Source organism: Globicephala melas, chromosome 4, assembly GCF_963455315.2.
Source record: "Globicephala melas chromosome 4, mGloMel1.2, whole genome shotgun sequence".
NCBI classification, from domain to species: domain Eukaryota; kingdom Metazoa; phylum Chordata; class Mammalia; order Artiodactyla; family Delphinidae; genus Globicephala; species Globicephala melas.
In genome coordinates, this window is record NC_083317.1 from 136,909,911 (window position 1) to 136,926,276 (window position 16,366).

The 16,366-nt window shown below is 38.6% G+C and overlaps 1 protein-coding gene across 6 annotated transcripts in view; it reads right to left on the reverse strand.

The window, feature by feature from the left end:
• TBC1D5 (TBC1 domain family member 5) overlaps positions 1–16,366 on the reverse strand; it is a 546,696-nt gene that overhangs the window by 244,306 nt on the left and 286,024 nt on the right. For 5 of the 6 annotated variants that reach the window (XM_060298634.1, XM_060298635.1, XM_060298631.1 and 2 more), the window contains 4 exons: positions 4,455–4,563; positions 2,898–2,987; positions 2,723–2,797; positions 1,536–1,603 (listed from right to left, as the gene is read on the reverse strand). In XM_060298634.1, the coding sequence (XP_060154617.1) occupies positions 1,536–1,603; positions 2,723–2,797; positions 2,898–2,987; positions 4,455–4,563 (342 nt within the window). The remainder of the gene's footprint in view (positions 1–1,535; positions 1,604–2,722; positions 2,798–2,897; positions 2,988–4,454; positions 4,564–16,366) is intronic. The other variant, XM_060298636.1, reaches the window with a different exon arrangement.

Consider the following 16,366-nt stretch of genomic DNA (forward strand, 5'->3'; position numbering starts at 1 on the left):
AGTGCCATGACATGTCCATTTCCATTTGGCAACAGTACAGGACACTCACTAAAACTCTTCTTAAACAGAAGCTGTCAAGTTTTCTAAGATAACTGCCCAGCATCTTCCAAAACAGATACCTTGACTGCTTGGTTAGCAAGATACACCGTGCCTTTTGTTTTTATGAAGTCTTTTATTGACACTGATTACCCAGCTAGTTCCCTAAATGATTGGTGAGGAAATTCATCCCTTTGTTTTACCCAAAAAATATTTACTGAGTGCCTCCCGGGAACCAATACAGCAGCATTCTGCCTTCTGAAACCACCTCCTGGAGATCCAGCACCACCACCTGACACTGGAGGGTAGCTTCCGTATCACTGCTTAAGTCCCCCGTCCTAAGCAAGCTCATCAAAATGATCCCTCCCTCACACCTCCAACCCACCATCACGGCCAGTTAGCTACGGTTTTGCTGTTCTCTGAACCCATGACTCCTCTGAATTATTTCCATTTTAAAATAGGAAATCTCATGTGTTAAATATGTAGCATAACCTTATAAAAGGCCGTGTCATCTGATTATTCTGTTTGGGACCTGGAAAGAGGTGAATGTCAAGAGCCAGTGGCCCTGACATTGCACTAGGGGAGAAGGACTTGAACCAGGAGTGGGGCAGACAAGCAGAGCCATAGGAGGACCTGGAAGGAAGCAGTGGATTCAGGACTCTGCACATACCTGGCTCATCCCAGATCCCAATGATGAACTCAAATTTACTAACCTTTATCTAGTTTGCAGTTTAAAGTATAAATACATCAAATTTACTACCATTATCAACATGTTAATCTATAACAATCCCTTGAGGTGGTTACTCTTATCCTTGTTTTATGGAAACGGACACCTAAGGGGGAAAGATGTTTGTTGAAATTAACTTGTCCAAGATTATAGCATACATTGCTAGAACTTACCCTGGGCTTCTCCTACACAAATTCCATGTAATTCTCACTACATGACCCAAAAAGATGAGGTCCAATATATAAAAGTTATAGACATTAACTACATGCTAAATAAAGAACCAATCTTCATATAGTAAATATTGAGTAGACTGAGTTGTTTGCAAACTTGAATGGTGTGAAGAAGACGAGAAATAAGGGGGGGGGGGGTAAAAATAATAGTTGTCCTTTAAAAAGTAATTTGATTAGAAAGAGATTCAAAGGTGTAAAGCAAAACATAATTTTTTTTAGCAAAACCAGTATTAAGACTATAAAATATAACCTTAATCAGAGCACATGACTTCAAATAATCATTGGGAACTGAAAAACTGATTTAAATAGTTAAGTATTTACATATTATTTTAATATTATAAATGTAATTTACTTTGACAAAGGGAACACAAAAATCTATACTTTAAGAATAGAAAGTAATTATTATTACCAAACTTCGGCCAAAATAACTGTTAACACAAGTAGAATACTGCATTCAATTAAGATTGTATATTTTGCTAAAATTGCAAAGAGGTAACGCCAGTTTGAATTATTGAAAGTAACCTGTAGGTAGTTTTACATACGTTCTTTTGACATCTTGTTCAATCATTGACCGAAGTTCTTTATCCTGGAAGAATTTGTTCCATAGACTCTGAAATAAGGAAAGCAACCTATTTAAAATAATACCCCAACTATGCTTGACTTTTATGATCTCAATTTAATAATTAAATGATTAAATTTATCCCTCTCTGAGTTACGATTTTACATGGCAGATAGGAAACCTGAACCTGGAAAAATTTTTATTAAAATCTACTTTAATCTCAGAAACACATCCTTATTCTAACATCAACTTTTCCAGTGATATTATTGTGTACATTTAAAATTTTCTACTATCTGTTTAAAGTGAATGATACTTTTACTGCTATACATCTGCTGCTACCCCTACAATGACAAAAAGGTCCGCCTGGATTAGAGGAGGCCCATTGGCCAAGTGGTCACACTTGAACCTGACCTGAACTGCCAACGCACTAAGAAAGATATGTAACGTTTTCTATTATGCTCTATTAGGTTTTTAAATGAAATAGATTTTTATGTACTTTTTAAAATGTGAACTTAAAGTTTTAAAAATTGCTTAATATTTCATGCTGCTATAACATAGACTATATTATAATAATTACATGTATCAGGAAAAAGAAATGTTAATGTTATGTAGAAGACAGAGAAAAAAAAACAGTCCATTAACACGGAAATAGGAATTAGAGCAGCAACTGAAGAAGTTACATAATCAATACCTCTGAGGTAGTAATTACTCCTCGTGGGCCTGATCTTTTTCGTGATCTTTAAAAACTTGTTCACAGATTCACTACAAACAGTTGCTTTCCTTCGTGTGACCTGGTCCTTCCAGGTGAAGCCTTCTCTACCTTTGTCAGGAAGGGAGGCTCTCCGCAGCCTTCCGCTCCCCCCCTGCGATCCTGGGAGGACAGTTCAACCCTCAGCTTCCTGCTCTTCTCTCTGACCTTCGGCTCTTACAGACCCCTGGGGCCTCTTCTTGGCAGTGCCCTTCCCCAGTAATAGACCATTGGCTTCCTACAACACTGTCCATACACAGCATGGAATAAAGCCCATCTGGTTTTAGGTGGTATAACACGTGGGGTAAAAAAATAATAATAATTGGTATGGTATAACACTGCTTTCGTGGTGATGGATAACAAGACATAAGCATACTCTTATGGGTAAAAGCGATTGAGATATGAATAAAGACAAACTTTACCCCTTCATCCTGGGAAAGGGGATTATTGATCATCAAGTCTTGCTGGCCAACAACCTTCCTCGGGTTTGTGATGTGCTGGGAAAGAAAGAGAGAAAACACAAATGCAAAGATCAGAGGCTACTGGACTCCAAAGCATACTTAAGAAAACAATTCCATTAATTAAAGTACAACTTACTATTTCTTTAATGTTGCTATACCATGCTCTTAATTCTTTAATTCTATTTATCCACTGACTTTTATCTTGAGGAAGAACACAAAGAAAGAGCTGTCAAAAAAAAAAAAAAGGAAACTTTCATAAAAATCCTAAGAAGTAAAACGTCAAACTATGGCAAATGGCACCCCCTGAAAACTGAAGAAGATATTCATATTCATGTTACCATTCCAATCCTCAGTCAATTATATTTGGGGGTATTTAAGAAATATATAAATTTGGACAATTCCAAAAGTGAACAAAGGCCAAAGAACAAGATCCCAAAAGCTACATCACAAGGTGGAATCAACCTCCCCTCCAAATTTATAATAAAAGTGAACAAGAAAAATTCACTGAGGTTCAAGTACAATTCTATTTTACATTCTTATATTAAGGGGAGGCTGCTGGGGTGTATTAACAGGCGCAAGATCCAATTTGTTAGTTTCAAGGTTTCAGATCTGTCTTCAAACAAGCAGGTAAAGGACAGAGAGGAACAATCTGAGGACACAGCCTGAGCACTGAAGCCGTTCCTTCTACAGCAGAAAACGTAATTTACAACTAGCAGTCAGCTTATGAAAATAACAAGCATTCTTAAACAGACAAATTTGATTTAATTTAGCTTAATACAACATTAAAAAAAAAATCTGGGTTTGAGTTTATTTTTAGCCAATGAAGGAGAAATGAAAAAGTTCAACAACAAGGAGTTGGGGGTGGGCCCAAACCTCCTGTGTACAAACAGCCGAGCAGCACAACCCCTGCCTCCACTGCCTGCACCAAATGCAAGGAAAATGCACTTCGACTATTAAATCTCAATAATTAAATGTCAAACTGTCTACTACATTACGTGTCCCTTACTGTCTTCACCTGCAGGCTCCGTATGCCGAACTTGTGCAGATGAATCCTAAACAACTTTCAAGAGAAGTCATTTTAAAAGTGAGTCTCAATCTAAACTGATTCACTTTGAGAGAACAAAAAGGGACAGATTTCCGAGCGATGAAAGAGATACTGTTGCTCATCATCACTCATGTGGTGACTGATGGGCTTTCTCTGAAAGGAGACTGACAGAATCTCCCTCCACTTCTCCTTCTTGCTGCCCTTCTCTCGGTGTTTCTAGTACAAAAAATATGGAAAATCTTTTCCATCTGTTATTTGTGAAGAAAAAAGGGAGAGTGACTACATGACGGCACTTGATATAATAGGAGCCTGAAAACATTCACACGCACGCACACCCCCTTCCAGCAGCAAGGATTTCTGCAAACGCCTCTGGGGACCCGGAAGGCGTTGCTTGAGTTCCACACCATCACATGGGATGAAAAGACCGTTATTTCAAATGACTCCTTCACCATCGCCGGTTATCCAGGACTAAGGTGGTTCAACCTTATTAGCAAATGTCCTATGAAAGATAAACCTGGATAGCCCAAACCTCGAGAGCGAAGTCTCTTGGAAAATTCAGTGATCCCCCGCATGGGTGATCTTCCGGGGCATCAGGTAAAGTGTTGATATACTGCAACTACAAACTGTAAATAAATATTTTCTTCTTACCTTCCAGCAAATGCTGCGGAACCTGCTGCTTCTCAGCTGCCCATTAATCCCCTTCTGCCTTACTGTTGCCAAGTAATTGTTGTTTACAAATAGTTCTTCCCATTCTTTCCTAGATGCAAGAAACCAAAGCATGGGGATCCTTTTGTTAAAATTCTCTGCTTGGAGAGGACTGCTACAGGAATTTAATTTTAAATAAGTCTCAGAAATGCAACTTTTAAAACGTATATATTTATTTGTGTACTGTTTCTGAACGCATGGCTGTCTTTTTGGACAGAGTTCTTTAGTAGATTTAATGAATATGTAGATCGCTATAATTATGCCAGCTACTGAAATTCATAATGTCTATGGAGGCTACTCCACTGCCTCTAAAATGATGGTACTGCAGTTCAGTGAATCAACAAGAAAAAAATGAATATTAATATAAGTATATGACTGCTTTAGCCATTGACAAAGATATACTTGCTCCAAAAATACACAACCAAAAAGTGGGCCATGGATCATATTGGCTTCTCACCTGAAATATCTCATTAAATCAACTCATTTTTCTTTCATGTCAAGCTGGGCAATTATATAGAAGACTACTTTCTTTAGTTTTTAGTACTATTTACTATTGAAATCTCTGCAACTTCTTTCCACACGATCAGTTTTAAAATTTTAACAGGTGCAGGCAAATGTGAAAAAAACATCAAAAAAATTAAAAAGCCTCACTGTAAAAACTGTGAAAGGCAAGCTTGAGTACCCTGCCGCCTGCACCTATGGCTGAGGAGATAAACAACTGAAATATGCCTCCCAGGCATGCAGACACCAGGGGCCCAACACCTGTGCCTCATTAATATACAAGTAAATCTGCCCTACTGGGAAACAATTGGAAATTAATTGTCCCAAACCATTTACTGAGTTTGAATAAAGGAAGCAGACCTATATTCCCTGCGTCTGGTACCAAACTAAACATCAAGAATCATTTGTCAACAGTTGAGGCTACTGAGTGCAGCTTTATGAAATTTCTCTCAGATTCCATAATGCCACAATAAACTTATAATGTAAAATTTATTATCAAAGCTGCAAGCCTGGCAATCTCTTCAGGGACCAACTCGCGAGAGAATGCCTCTAAACCCCTCAATCACCCTTCTCTGTAATGCACAGTTGTCGCCGGCCAGACCCCACTCGTGTTCAGAAAGGACAGCCATACGCAAGGCAATCTTAGAGCCGGTATCATAACCAACTGCACACCTAACGTGCAAAACCCTGACTGCAGAGCAAGCTGCATCTTCCCCACAGAGCTTTCCAGAAGAGTGGCCGAGGCAATGGCACGTTCCCTAATGCCACGAGCAGGAGAACTTCCAGCCTCAGCCCCGCAGCACTGATCTCCAGCCGCGCCAAGCTTCTGCCAGAAGGGGCTTGTGGCTAAGTGTGACAAATGCGACACACAGGCCAACACTGTGCTGGAAAGAAAGAAATTCCTACCACTACTCCATGAAAATGTCTTATTTCCATCACGCTATTCATGGAAGAAAATAATATTTCATTTTGATTTCGCTTGCTTTTGTATCATTAGTAAAACCGAAAATTTTTCATGCTTTTGGGCCATTTTATTTCTTCTTTTTTAAAACTTCCTTTCTGTAAAATGGAATAATAATAATAGCATCTACCTCAAATAATTATCGTAAGAATTAAAATATATGAACAGTCCTTAGAAGGGGACTGGCATATCATAACATTTTAGAAAATTAATATCATTATTAATAATAATTATAACACAGCTTTTATCTTGGTGCCTTGGGCTTATTGTTCTGAGAGAAGTTTTTCATACCTTAAAGACATCACACCTTTGTCCGCCATATATATGTTTGTTTGTTTGTTTGTTTGTTTGTTTTTTGCGGTATGCGGGTCTCTCACTGTTGTGGCCTCTCCCGTTGCGGAACACAGGCTTCGGACACGCAGGCTCAGTGGCCATGGCTCACGGGCCCAGCCGCTCCGCAGCACGTGGGATCTTCCCGGACCGGGGCACGAACCCGTGTCCCCTGCATCGGCAGGCAGACTCTCAACCACTGTGCCACCAGGGAAGCCCCCATATATATGTATTTTTAACACAATTATTTTGATTTTCAACACACTGAAGCTTTTTGTGTATAATTTAAACCTAACATTTATTTCCTCTTGATGCTCTTTCCATTGTCTTCAGGCTTAAGTAATTCTTAGCCACTCCAAGTTCAAAGAGATGTTCACTGAATTCTTGAGTTTTTGGAACATCACTTTAGTCCGTTTGTATTATCTATCATATTTTAAATACATTATCCATTTCCCAACAGTTTCACATATATTAGCCACATCTCACAGTTCAAGTTTTGTTTTTATACAGTTTGTAGTAATACTCAAAGATGAGATAAAAAACGAGTACAAAGAGCGTTACAGGAGTACATCTCCGAAAACGTGCCTATGTTTAAATAGCTTGTGGTCTATGAACAGAAAGCACAGATTTCAAATGGAATAATTTGTCCGAGACCATGCAGTTCCATGGCCTGAAAACGCCAATACCTTCCCGATCAGAGAGATAAAGTGTGAGGCAATGACTCCTCCAGCCTCTTCCAAAATCAGCTCCTATTCACAAGTACCAAGACATTGTGAAAGTAGACACAGCTGGTGGCTAGATTCATTGCCATCTTGTCAAGGTCAGGAGCCTTTCAAGGTCAAGTTACACACCACTTACGTAATGAAGGATAATTATTTGTTAGCTCAAATAAGACCCTGTGCCTTGATTACTGTGTTGGTAAAGAATAAAGGAGACTGAGGCATGTGAAATGGAAACATTCTCTCTGAAATTCACAATCATTTAAATTTATTCATAGGTACTCATAGTTCCAATTAAGGCACAAATCTCAAACTGATGGAGAGCTCTAACAACAGAGATACTATATAAAGGCCACAAGAAAACGTATTAATTGTCTTTCTCTTCTATGGAATGGTGTTTCATTAAACTGTGATACAGAGTAAACATAATAAACATCTATTTAGTGCCTACTGTGTGCTTAGCACTCAGAGATTTGAAAAAGAAATTTTAAAAAGTTAAAGAGAGTAGATGGATGTGTAAACCAATAATCATATGATTAAGGCAAAGCACTCTGGCAGTGCAGAGGAGGGTGAAATAATCTTATATCTAAAAATTAAAACTCGGTGTAAAAAACGATAAATAGTATCCCCGTAGGCACTGAAATGCCACCCTAAAAACTGAGCTGTCAGAGGTTAAACAGTCTATAGAGGACAAAATGTTGGAAAGTTGAGCCCTTTGAAGGGAGCTGGAAAAAAATAAAAGTTTTTTCCAATCACAAATACAAATGGTGGACAACACTCCTGAACTCAGGTGAAGACCTGGGAAAATAATAGTAAGTACTGAGGAGTCAGTGGTGGAATTCTGCAGTTTAATTAACAAAAATAAAGAAAAGGTAGTTGCTAAACTTTGTCTTACATAGGAAAACATATAGTCTGTCACAGCAAAAATCTAGCAGCGATGTTCTCAAAATGCTAAAAAAAAAAAAATCCATTCAAAAATGCTTAAAAAAAGTCCATTCAAAATATATAATATTTTGGGTAAATCACTTTTAACCTCTACAACAACCCTCCTGGGGTGAATAATTTTAACCCCTCCCCCCTCCATGAATGACAAAACTGAGGCCCAGAAAAATTAAATAAGTTGTCAAGAGAGAAATGGAATGAGAATTAGGAAAAGCATCTTCCAGAATAACATGGCTGAAAACACTAAAGGGAAGCATAATACTGCACACATCAAAGGACATAAACGGCCCCTGGCAACAAGGCAAGATAGGAATGCGACCTTATATTTTCTTTCTTACATTTTTAGAGTTTGAACATCAAGACCAAAAGTATAGAGAGGTTTTCACCAGTTGGACTGAGAAGGTAAGTCAACAGATACTGTGAGTGGTTTAAGAACACATGGGACATTTAGGTGCATAATCGCCTCAAATGGAACCTGGGCCTTAAAAACTCTCTGGATAACGCACTAGTGCCATCTAGTGGCAAAGACTCTGCATTGCAGGCACTGGGTCCCTGAAACCGTAACCAGCATCTAAGCAAGAAGAGGCAGGAATGGGCTGTTTCATTTCCCCTGCCAATGTTAGCAGATTAGTACTGGCTGCCCTGGAAGCACTGTGTTCAGGATTCTGAGACCACCTCTGTGTTCCTCAGGGAAGAACATTCATTGGCCATGAACACTACAATAATTTCTAAATAAGTGAAATTAATTTTTGCAGCAGCAATGGATGCCTTTCATTTAAGAAAAACTATTTAGGTAGTTAAGGCTCTTGCAATTTTTTTTTTTTTGACATGGAAATCAACTAGAATTTGCAGTGAAGAAATACAGCTGATGATCATAAGGAGATAACTATTTCTAATGATATATTTTAATGTATTTTCCCAAGATACGCACATAAAATTGGTATGAAACTGGTTAGCGGCTTCTCAATTTAATTGTTTAAATACTTTCGTAACCTAAAGAATGCAAAAATGACGAGGCAATTCTGGAATAAAAAATGCCTGAATTGTTGTCCCAAATGAGGATACACTAGATATACTTTATATGATGGTTTTACCCGATTTCCTGGCTTTATTTAGACAGGGAACAATGTCTCTGTGGAGCTAACGTAAGAAATCCAGACAGTTACAATAACTGAGAAGAGTTCATAGACTACACACTACATACTACTACAAGTCTAGTACTAAGTATCTCCAATACTTGGTCAAGAGGAGCTACGTTGGCTTTGACTGATAATAAAGTTGCTGGGTGGAGCAGAGGAGGGCTCGTCACCACAGGGAAGGTCAAGAAGTCACAGATGAGCTGGGGGCGGCGGGGTGGAGCAGGAGCTCTCAGAGATGGCCCTGTGGTTTACAAGGTCACCAGTCAACCATCGTCATCTCGTCCTTGAGATGTGACTAAAGGAACAGTAGAACAGTAGAGGAACAGTAGACTAGTAGAACAGTAGAACTAAAGGCCAGGTCAAAGGAAGGTGGTCTTTAAGGCAGACAAGATGGGTAGAATACTTGAAGGTGAGGAACCACAGGTGAGAAAACTGCATCTGATGCACAACGGTTTCTACAATTTTATAATCCTAAAGTGCATGCCAATATGTGAGGAGATTGCCATATTAATTACGATCATATTTGCTTTATCAAATGCAAAGGGAGAAAGGACACAGTAAATTTTTAAATCTGTATAGAAATATATCAGGGAAAGATTTCTCTTAATGAAAGGGCTGTACCATGATTCCAATATTCCACATAGAAAAGTATGTGCCTTTACACCATTTTAAAGGGGTGGCTTTTAAAATACTATCGAAATAGAACAAGGAACGTCTAACTTAAAAATCAAAGGAAATAGGAGAAGTGTAAATTAGGTATGTCAGCATCAGACTATAAAGTGTGGCACCAGATCTGGGTAAGCTACAACATTAGGACTGCAGGTGCCAAGATCATCCAGATAAACACTGATGTTATCTATAATTACCTCATTTTTAGCTTAAATCACAGGTAATGAGGGAACTCAGAGACTCTAAAAGGCAATTAGAAACTATACTGGCTTTTTTGCTTCCTATATCAGGAATTTTTAAAAACTTACTTTTATTTAAAGCTTTCTTTTTTTCCCTCCATAATGAAACATCAGGGCATATTACTTATACATATAAAAACAAAAACAACTCACAATTACTCACAAGCCTAAAATGGATTTCTTCATATTTCTAGGTGAAAAATGTTCTCATGTGATGAGGCATCATTGAAACAAAGGCAACTGATAGTTCAGCGTGTGGTGATGTGTTAAAATTAATTTACAATGATGTTTTGATTCGGGTTTGGATTTAACTGTGAATTGAGAAATCTTGAGCTTCCACGTCAATATTCACAAGGTGGATAACAACTGAGTTAGCAACAGTTTTGGACTGTCAGATATAATCATCTTTTTTTTTTTTAATGTATTATTTTCTTCAAATAATAGTGTTTAAGAGCTTCTAAATTCAGGATCATATTAAAAGTACTCAACAAATGTACTTTTAGAAAAGAAATAAGAAAAGCCGTGTCACGAGGTTATAAAAAATTAAGCACATAATAAAGGTCATATTACTAATCAAAGGATCAAACATATAGAAATGAGGTGAGAAAAGGCGTTACAGACAATCGCTACGAAGTTGTCTGAAATGAATGCTTTCTATTCCATGGTTTACTGACGTTGCTTATGTAATTAACAAGTAGGGGAAATCCCTTTCTTCAAGACACCTTGGTGCAGACCTCCACCTTCTTGGCCCCCCTGTCCCACCCTTGTTTTCCTTGCTATTGGTGATAACCAGCATGGACTTCATATCTTATTTTCTATATGATAAAGAATTTACCACACAGTCTATGATGTAAACAATACTGCAATGGAAATACAGAATTGAAAACAAATTATTTTCTAGTCATTTAGAAAAAAGCATTTATTTCCCAAAATCTGATGTCCTAATTAAAACTCAATCCTGTTTCCTAAACCATGTTTTCCAACACTGGGTTGACTTGTAGGGAATAACACATATAGAAATACATGTACTTTTGAAATAAATACTTTCTCTTAAAAAGATTTAAGTGGATTATATTTTAACTGAATCCATCATTCATTTGATGACCAGCCCTATGCAATAGAACTTCCTAAGATGACAGAAATGTCCTCTATCTGACCATCCAATATGGTAATCACTACTCACACGTGCCTACTAAACAGGTGAAATATGGCTAGTGCAACTGAATGACAGTTGTTTATTGTCTTATTTTAATTAATTTAAACCTAAACTTAGCCCCATGTCACTAGTGGTTCCTATATCGGACAGTGAAACTGTTTTAGGATGATAAACCATTCATATATACATTCCCTTTTAAAGTAACAACTAAAAAGTTTCAAGAGATGTGAAGATAAATATGCACATGATACATACTCATATAGTGTCCCTGGGGAAAGAAAACAGAAATACATTAAAAGCTAGCCTATATACAAGTGGTTAAAAAATCAAGATGATTCTATGAGAGACGTAACACAGTATAAAATTCACTCTGGGCTTCCCTGGTGGCGCAGTGGTTGAGAGTCCGTCTGCCGATGCAGGGGACACGGGTTCGTGCCCCGGTCCGGGAAGATCCCACATGCCGCGGAGCGGCTGGGCCCGTGAGCCATGGCCGCTGAGCCTGCGCATCCGGAGCACAGCCACAACGGGAGAGGCCACAACAGTGAGAGACCCGTGTACCGCAAAAAAAAAAAAAAATTCACTCGAAGTAAAATCAGATATACATGTAAAAGTTTTCTTTTTTTCTTTTTCGTCTCTTAGCTCACTGCCTCCCACTGTGTTTCTGTCTTCATCACCTCTCTCTGCCTCCTGCTTCCTCCCACCTCCCTCTTCACTCACACACACGCACTCACACACTCTTACACAACACTCACACTCACACACATACTAACACACAACACACACGCTCACACTCACAACACGCTCACACACACTAACACACACACACACTCACACATACATGCACACTCACACATACAGACTCACACACATAAAAGTTAGAAAAGCAGATCTTTAGTGATGACAGTGGTACATCTATAAGTTACCGAAAATGATCGATACTGGAAAGAATCAGACCTGAGATTTGGACTATGAGCATATTATAATCATACTTGGCAAGAGACTGGCTCAAAGATCCAGGAAATGGTAATTTAAAATTAAGATCAACGGGCCATGTGATCAAATAAACTTTAATTCAAGGTCAATGTGTACTTTATAATTTGTTAGACTAACGTACCTGGGAAAACAACTTTACATGGGCCACCGGAAAAATAAGGAAATACCCCCAACCCCTGGGTGACTAGAAAACATCACTTATTTATAGTTAAAAAGAAAAAGAATGCACTGATTTTAAAAATCCATGCTTGAATACCTAATTTACCCAGCATGATGAAAGGCCAATGTATGCCATTTTCTCAACTCAAAAATGTTGAGAGAGGCTTCCCTGGTGGCGCAGTGGTTGAGAGTCCGCCTGCCGATGCAGGGGACACGGGTTCGTGCCCCAGTCCGGGAAGATGCCACATGCCGTGGAGCGGCTGGGCCTGTGAGCCATGGCCGCTGAGCCTGTGTGTCCGGAGCCTGTGCTCCGCAACGGGAGAGGCCACAGCAGTGAGAGGCCCGCGTACCGCAAAAAAAAAAAAAAAAAAGTTGAGAGTACCAAAACATTTCTAAAACATAAAGTAGTTTTTTTCCAGATGTGATATACATTTGGGGAATGCATGGCTATTTGCTTCTACATTAAATAACTCCACGCTGCTTGGCTTTTGGAGTTTTCTATTCTGTTTTTGGTGGCATTTCTCTCATGACCATGGTTTTCAGGCGATCAGCTATCGATTCGTAAAATAATGTTAGCTTTCAGAAATCCTAAATCTCCACCCCTGTCACTTGCTCACTTTTTCTTTTTTAAAACCAAGACAACAAAGTAAACTCTGAACTGTCATACATTCTAGCCTATTTCAACAACATAAACTATATTAGCCTTTTTCAAGGAAAAAAAATGAGAAATTAGATAAGCACTTTAAGAACTAGAAGGGCTTTCCTGTGACTAAATCTACCTAAATAAACAAACTCTTCGGCTATTTTAACATTTTCCCCATTTCTAACTCTCTGATTACATCCTCCTTGGGTGAAGATATTAGAAATTTGACCTCTAAATAACTGATATGTTACTGCATCTACAAAGAAAAGAGGGGAGATCCCTTTTCTCAACAGTAGACACTGGAGACACTGAAGTGGAGGAATTAGGGTGTGGAGACCCGGTTCCAGCCCGCACGCTGCTTCCCACGCAGGCCTAAACACCAGTGACAGCAGTACTTCTCGCACCGATTTTTTGAAACAGCTGCTCCACATCACAGTGGAAGACGAGTGGTTTTCTCACGACCTCCTTGCCCAAATTAAATTATGCTTCATAAAAAATCCTCTGTTAATATGCAGACATATTCTCCACTGCTGAAATTTTATGTTATTTGAAAGTTCATGTACTTCAAAAGAACCCAGATCTAGTTCTGACTTCATAAAAGACCTTTCGTTACTTTGTTATTTGCTGTTCTGTTAGTTCATACACGTGATAATTCAGATATTCCCAAATGGATGCCACAAAACAATTAATTATACGACCACAGATACCTTTCTAACGAACGAGAGTGGGATGTTTTCGTAAAGTTGTTGCGTGGAATGCTACTATAAGATTGAAAATCAGCCCCGGAAGAAAATTTTCATTTTTTCTACAGAACTTTTAAAAATACTATAATTAGGAATGGTACCTAGAGAGACAGAGGCAGGGAAACGGGCTCCTTCTCTAGGGAGCAGACTCCATAAGCAGCTCAGGGGCAGCAGCTCAGGGGCAGCAGGGTGAGAGCAGTGTTCAAAATGCCAAACAGACAACTCTGGCTCTCTTTATTTATCCTACCCCCTCCACCCTACCCCAGATCTCTCAGGTGGGAATAAATGAGGTCAGAATACAAAGGAGAGACTCAGGCTCTGGGCGTGGCCCTGTGGTGCCTGTGGAGGAGGGACGGGCAAGCAAAGGACAGGAGTTACTTTGGAGATTATAAATTTATTCTTGTGAACCCAACAAGATCCAAGCTACCAGAGGTCTGTGCCTGATTCAGTGACAGTGGGGCTCTACCACTCAAGGGAGCTTTAAGATCTAGAAGCATGTGAAAAACCGGAGTGAGAGTTAAGAGATGGTGTGCAACTATTCTGCTTTGCCTCAGATGGGTTCAGAGACTTGGTCATGTCATCCAAATTATTTTTCTAATCTGAACAAGTAGCTGGAAGTACAATCTTTGAAACTCCTTGAGAATATGTCAACCAGACTAAACTACTTCTATATCTGTCTCAGAAAAGGGCCTCTATAATCATGGAATGAAAACTAGGTCCATACGTTCAGATGATACTAGGACATCTTTTTAATTTTCAAATATTCTCTCATTACCAGGCTAATTTTATTCCATAGCTGGTTTATTGATTTCTCCCTTATTTCTAGGCACATAATATTCACTCTCAATTGTAACATTATCAACTATTTCATATAATTTTGTGCAATTTAAAGATTCACATTTTCAACTCCCAGTTAAAAATTTTGATCACTGATTTAGATATATCAAACATCTATGATACACTGAAACCTACTGTCAAAATAGCAGTTCCTGCAAAGTTACAATGTCACCACAATGAAACAGTTATACGTAAATACCCATGTTGTATGAGTTTGTCACTGACAAATACAAGGCCAACCGAATCTACCCATTCTGAGTGCCCCAAACCCCCAAAGAATGCATTGCTGCAGTAGAAAATGAAGAACGTCTTTGTTCATATTGTTCACCACACAGAAAACTCCTGTTCATCTACTTTGTCTAGCAAACATATCTTTCCTCCCAACCACAACCCACCCTCAATATTAACTAGCCCGTCTGGTATTCCCCTAGTTCTTGGTGAAATGCCCCCACGATGACACCAGTCCTCATGTAGTTGCTTCCATGTCTGTCTCCCCTCCTAGATCACGAGTGCACCAAGAGCAGGGTTTTGTTTTAATCTTTGTCTAGCACACTGGCTGGCCTGTAATGGGTGCAGAATAATGATCTGCAGAATGAATGAAGATATGTTAAGTCTCATGATGAACAACAACAAACTTTCATATATATTTGGGTTGGCCAAAAAGTTCGTTTGGGTTTTTCCATACGCCGGAATGGAAATGGATGTTTATATATATATATATATATACACACACACACATATATATATATGTGTATATATATATATATAAACAAATGTCACAAAAGCACTTTTGAAAGCTCTGGATTAGTAATAAATGAAAAAAATAGGATTATTAACCACTGCCACTTTCCCTCAAAAGGCAAGGTAATCTGATATAGAAAAGAGACAAATATTAAATACCAATTTTATTAAAATATTCTATGTAAATTTCACCCTTAAACTATATCTTTGAGACATATAAATTGTCCATCAAATCAAACATCAGAAATTTACTGCCACTTTAAAACTATATAGAATTTCAAAATACTTCCCTGGTGGCACAGTGGTTAAGAATCTGCCTGCCAAGGCAGGGGACACGGGTTCGATCCCTGGTCCAGGAAGATCCCACATGCCAAGGAGCAACTAAGCCCTTGCACCAGAGCTACTGAGCCCGCGTGCCTAGAGCTCGTGCCCCACAACAAAGAGTAGCCCCCGCTCGCTGCAACTAGAGAAAGCCTGCACGCAGCAACGAAGATCCAACACAGGCAAAAATAAAAAAAATGAGTAAATTTAAAACACTTTTCTGAGACGAAGGCCAACTTTGTTAGGTGAAAAAGTTGATTAAAACTTAAAGGATGTTTTAGAAAAGACAGAGAAAAGAAAGAAACTAGTATTGTTACTCACTATGTGTTAGGTGACTGGTCCAGCAGTTCTACACATTTGTGTAGAACTCTACAACTCTACAACTCGGTGATACAGGAGCTGTTAATACTCCAGCTTCACAAATGAAGTAATTAGGAATCAGGGAGGTTAATTACCTTGCCTAAGATCACGCAGTCAGTAAGTGCTGGAGCTAAGATGTAAACTTTATTCTGTCTTATTTCTATCTGTGTAGTTTTTCTAAACTGTTTCCCTAAATTATGTATTTATTCTTAAGAACTTAAAGAGTCAGTGTCATATAATTATATAGATTCTCAGCAAAATACAGGCATCCCATCAAAGTGAGGAAAGCAACTTTCTAAGAATCAGGAAAGAAACCCTAATTCTAGGTCCTCCTCTTTCATCTATTTACTAAGCTATGTCCTGGAAAAATAATTTAAAAGGCAAGGCCTCAGGAACTTAAGA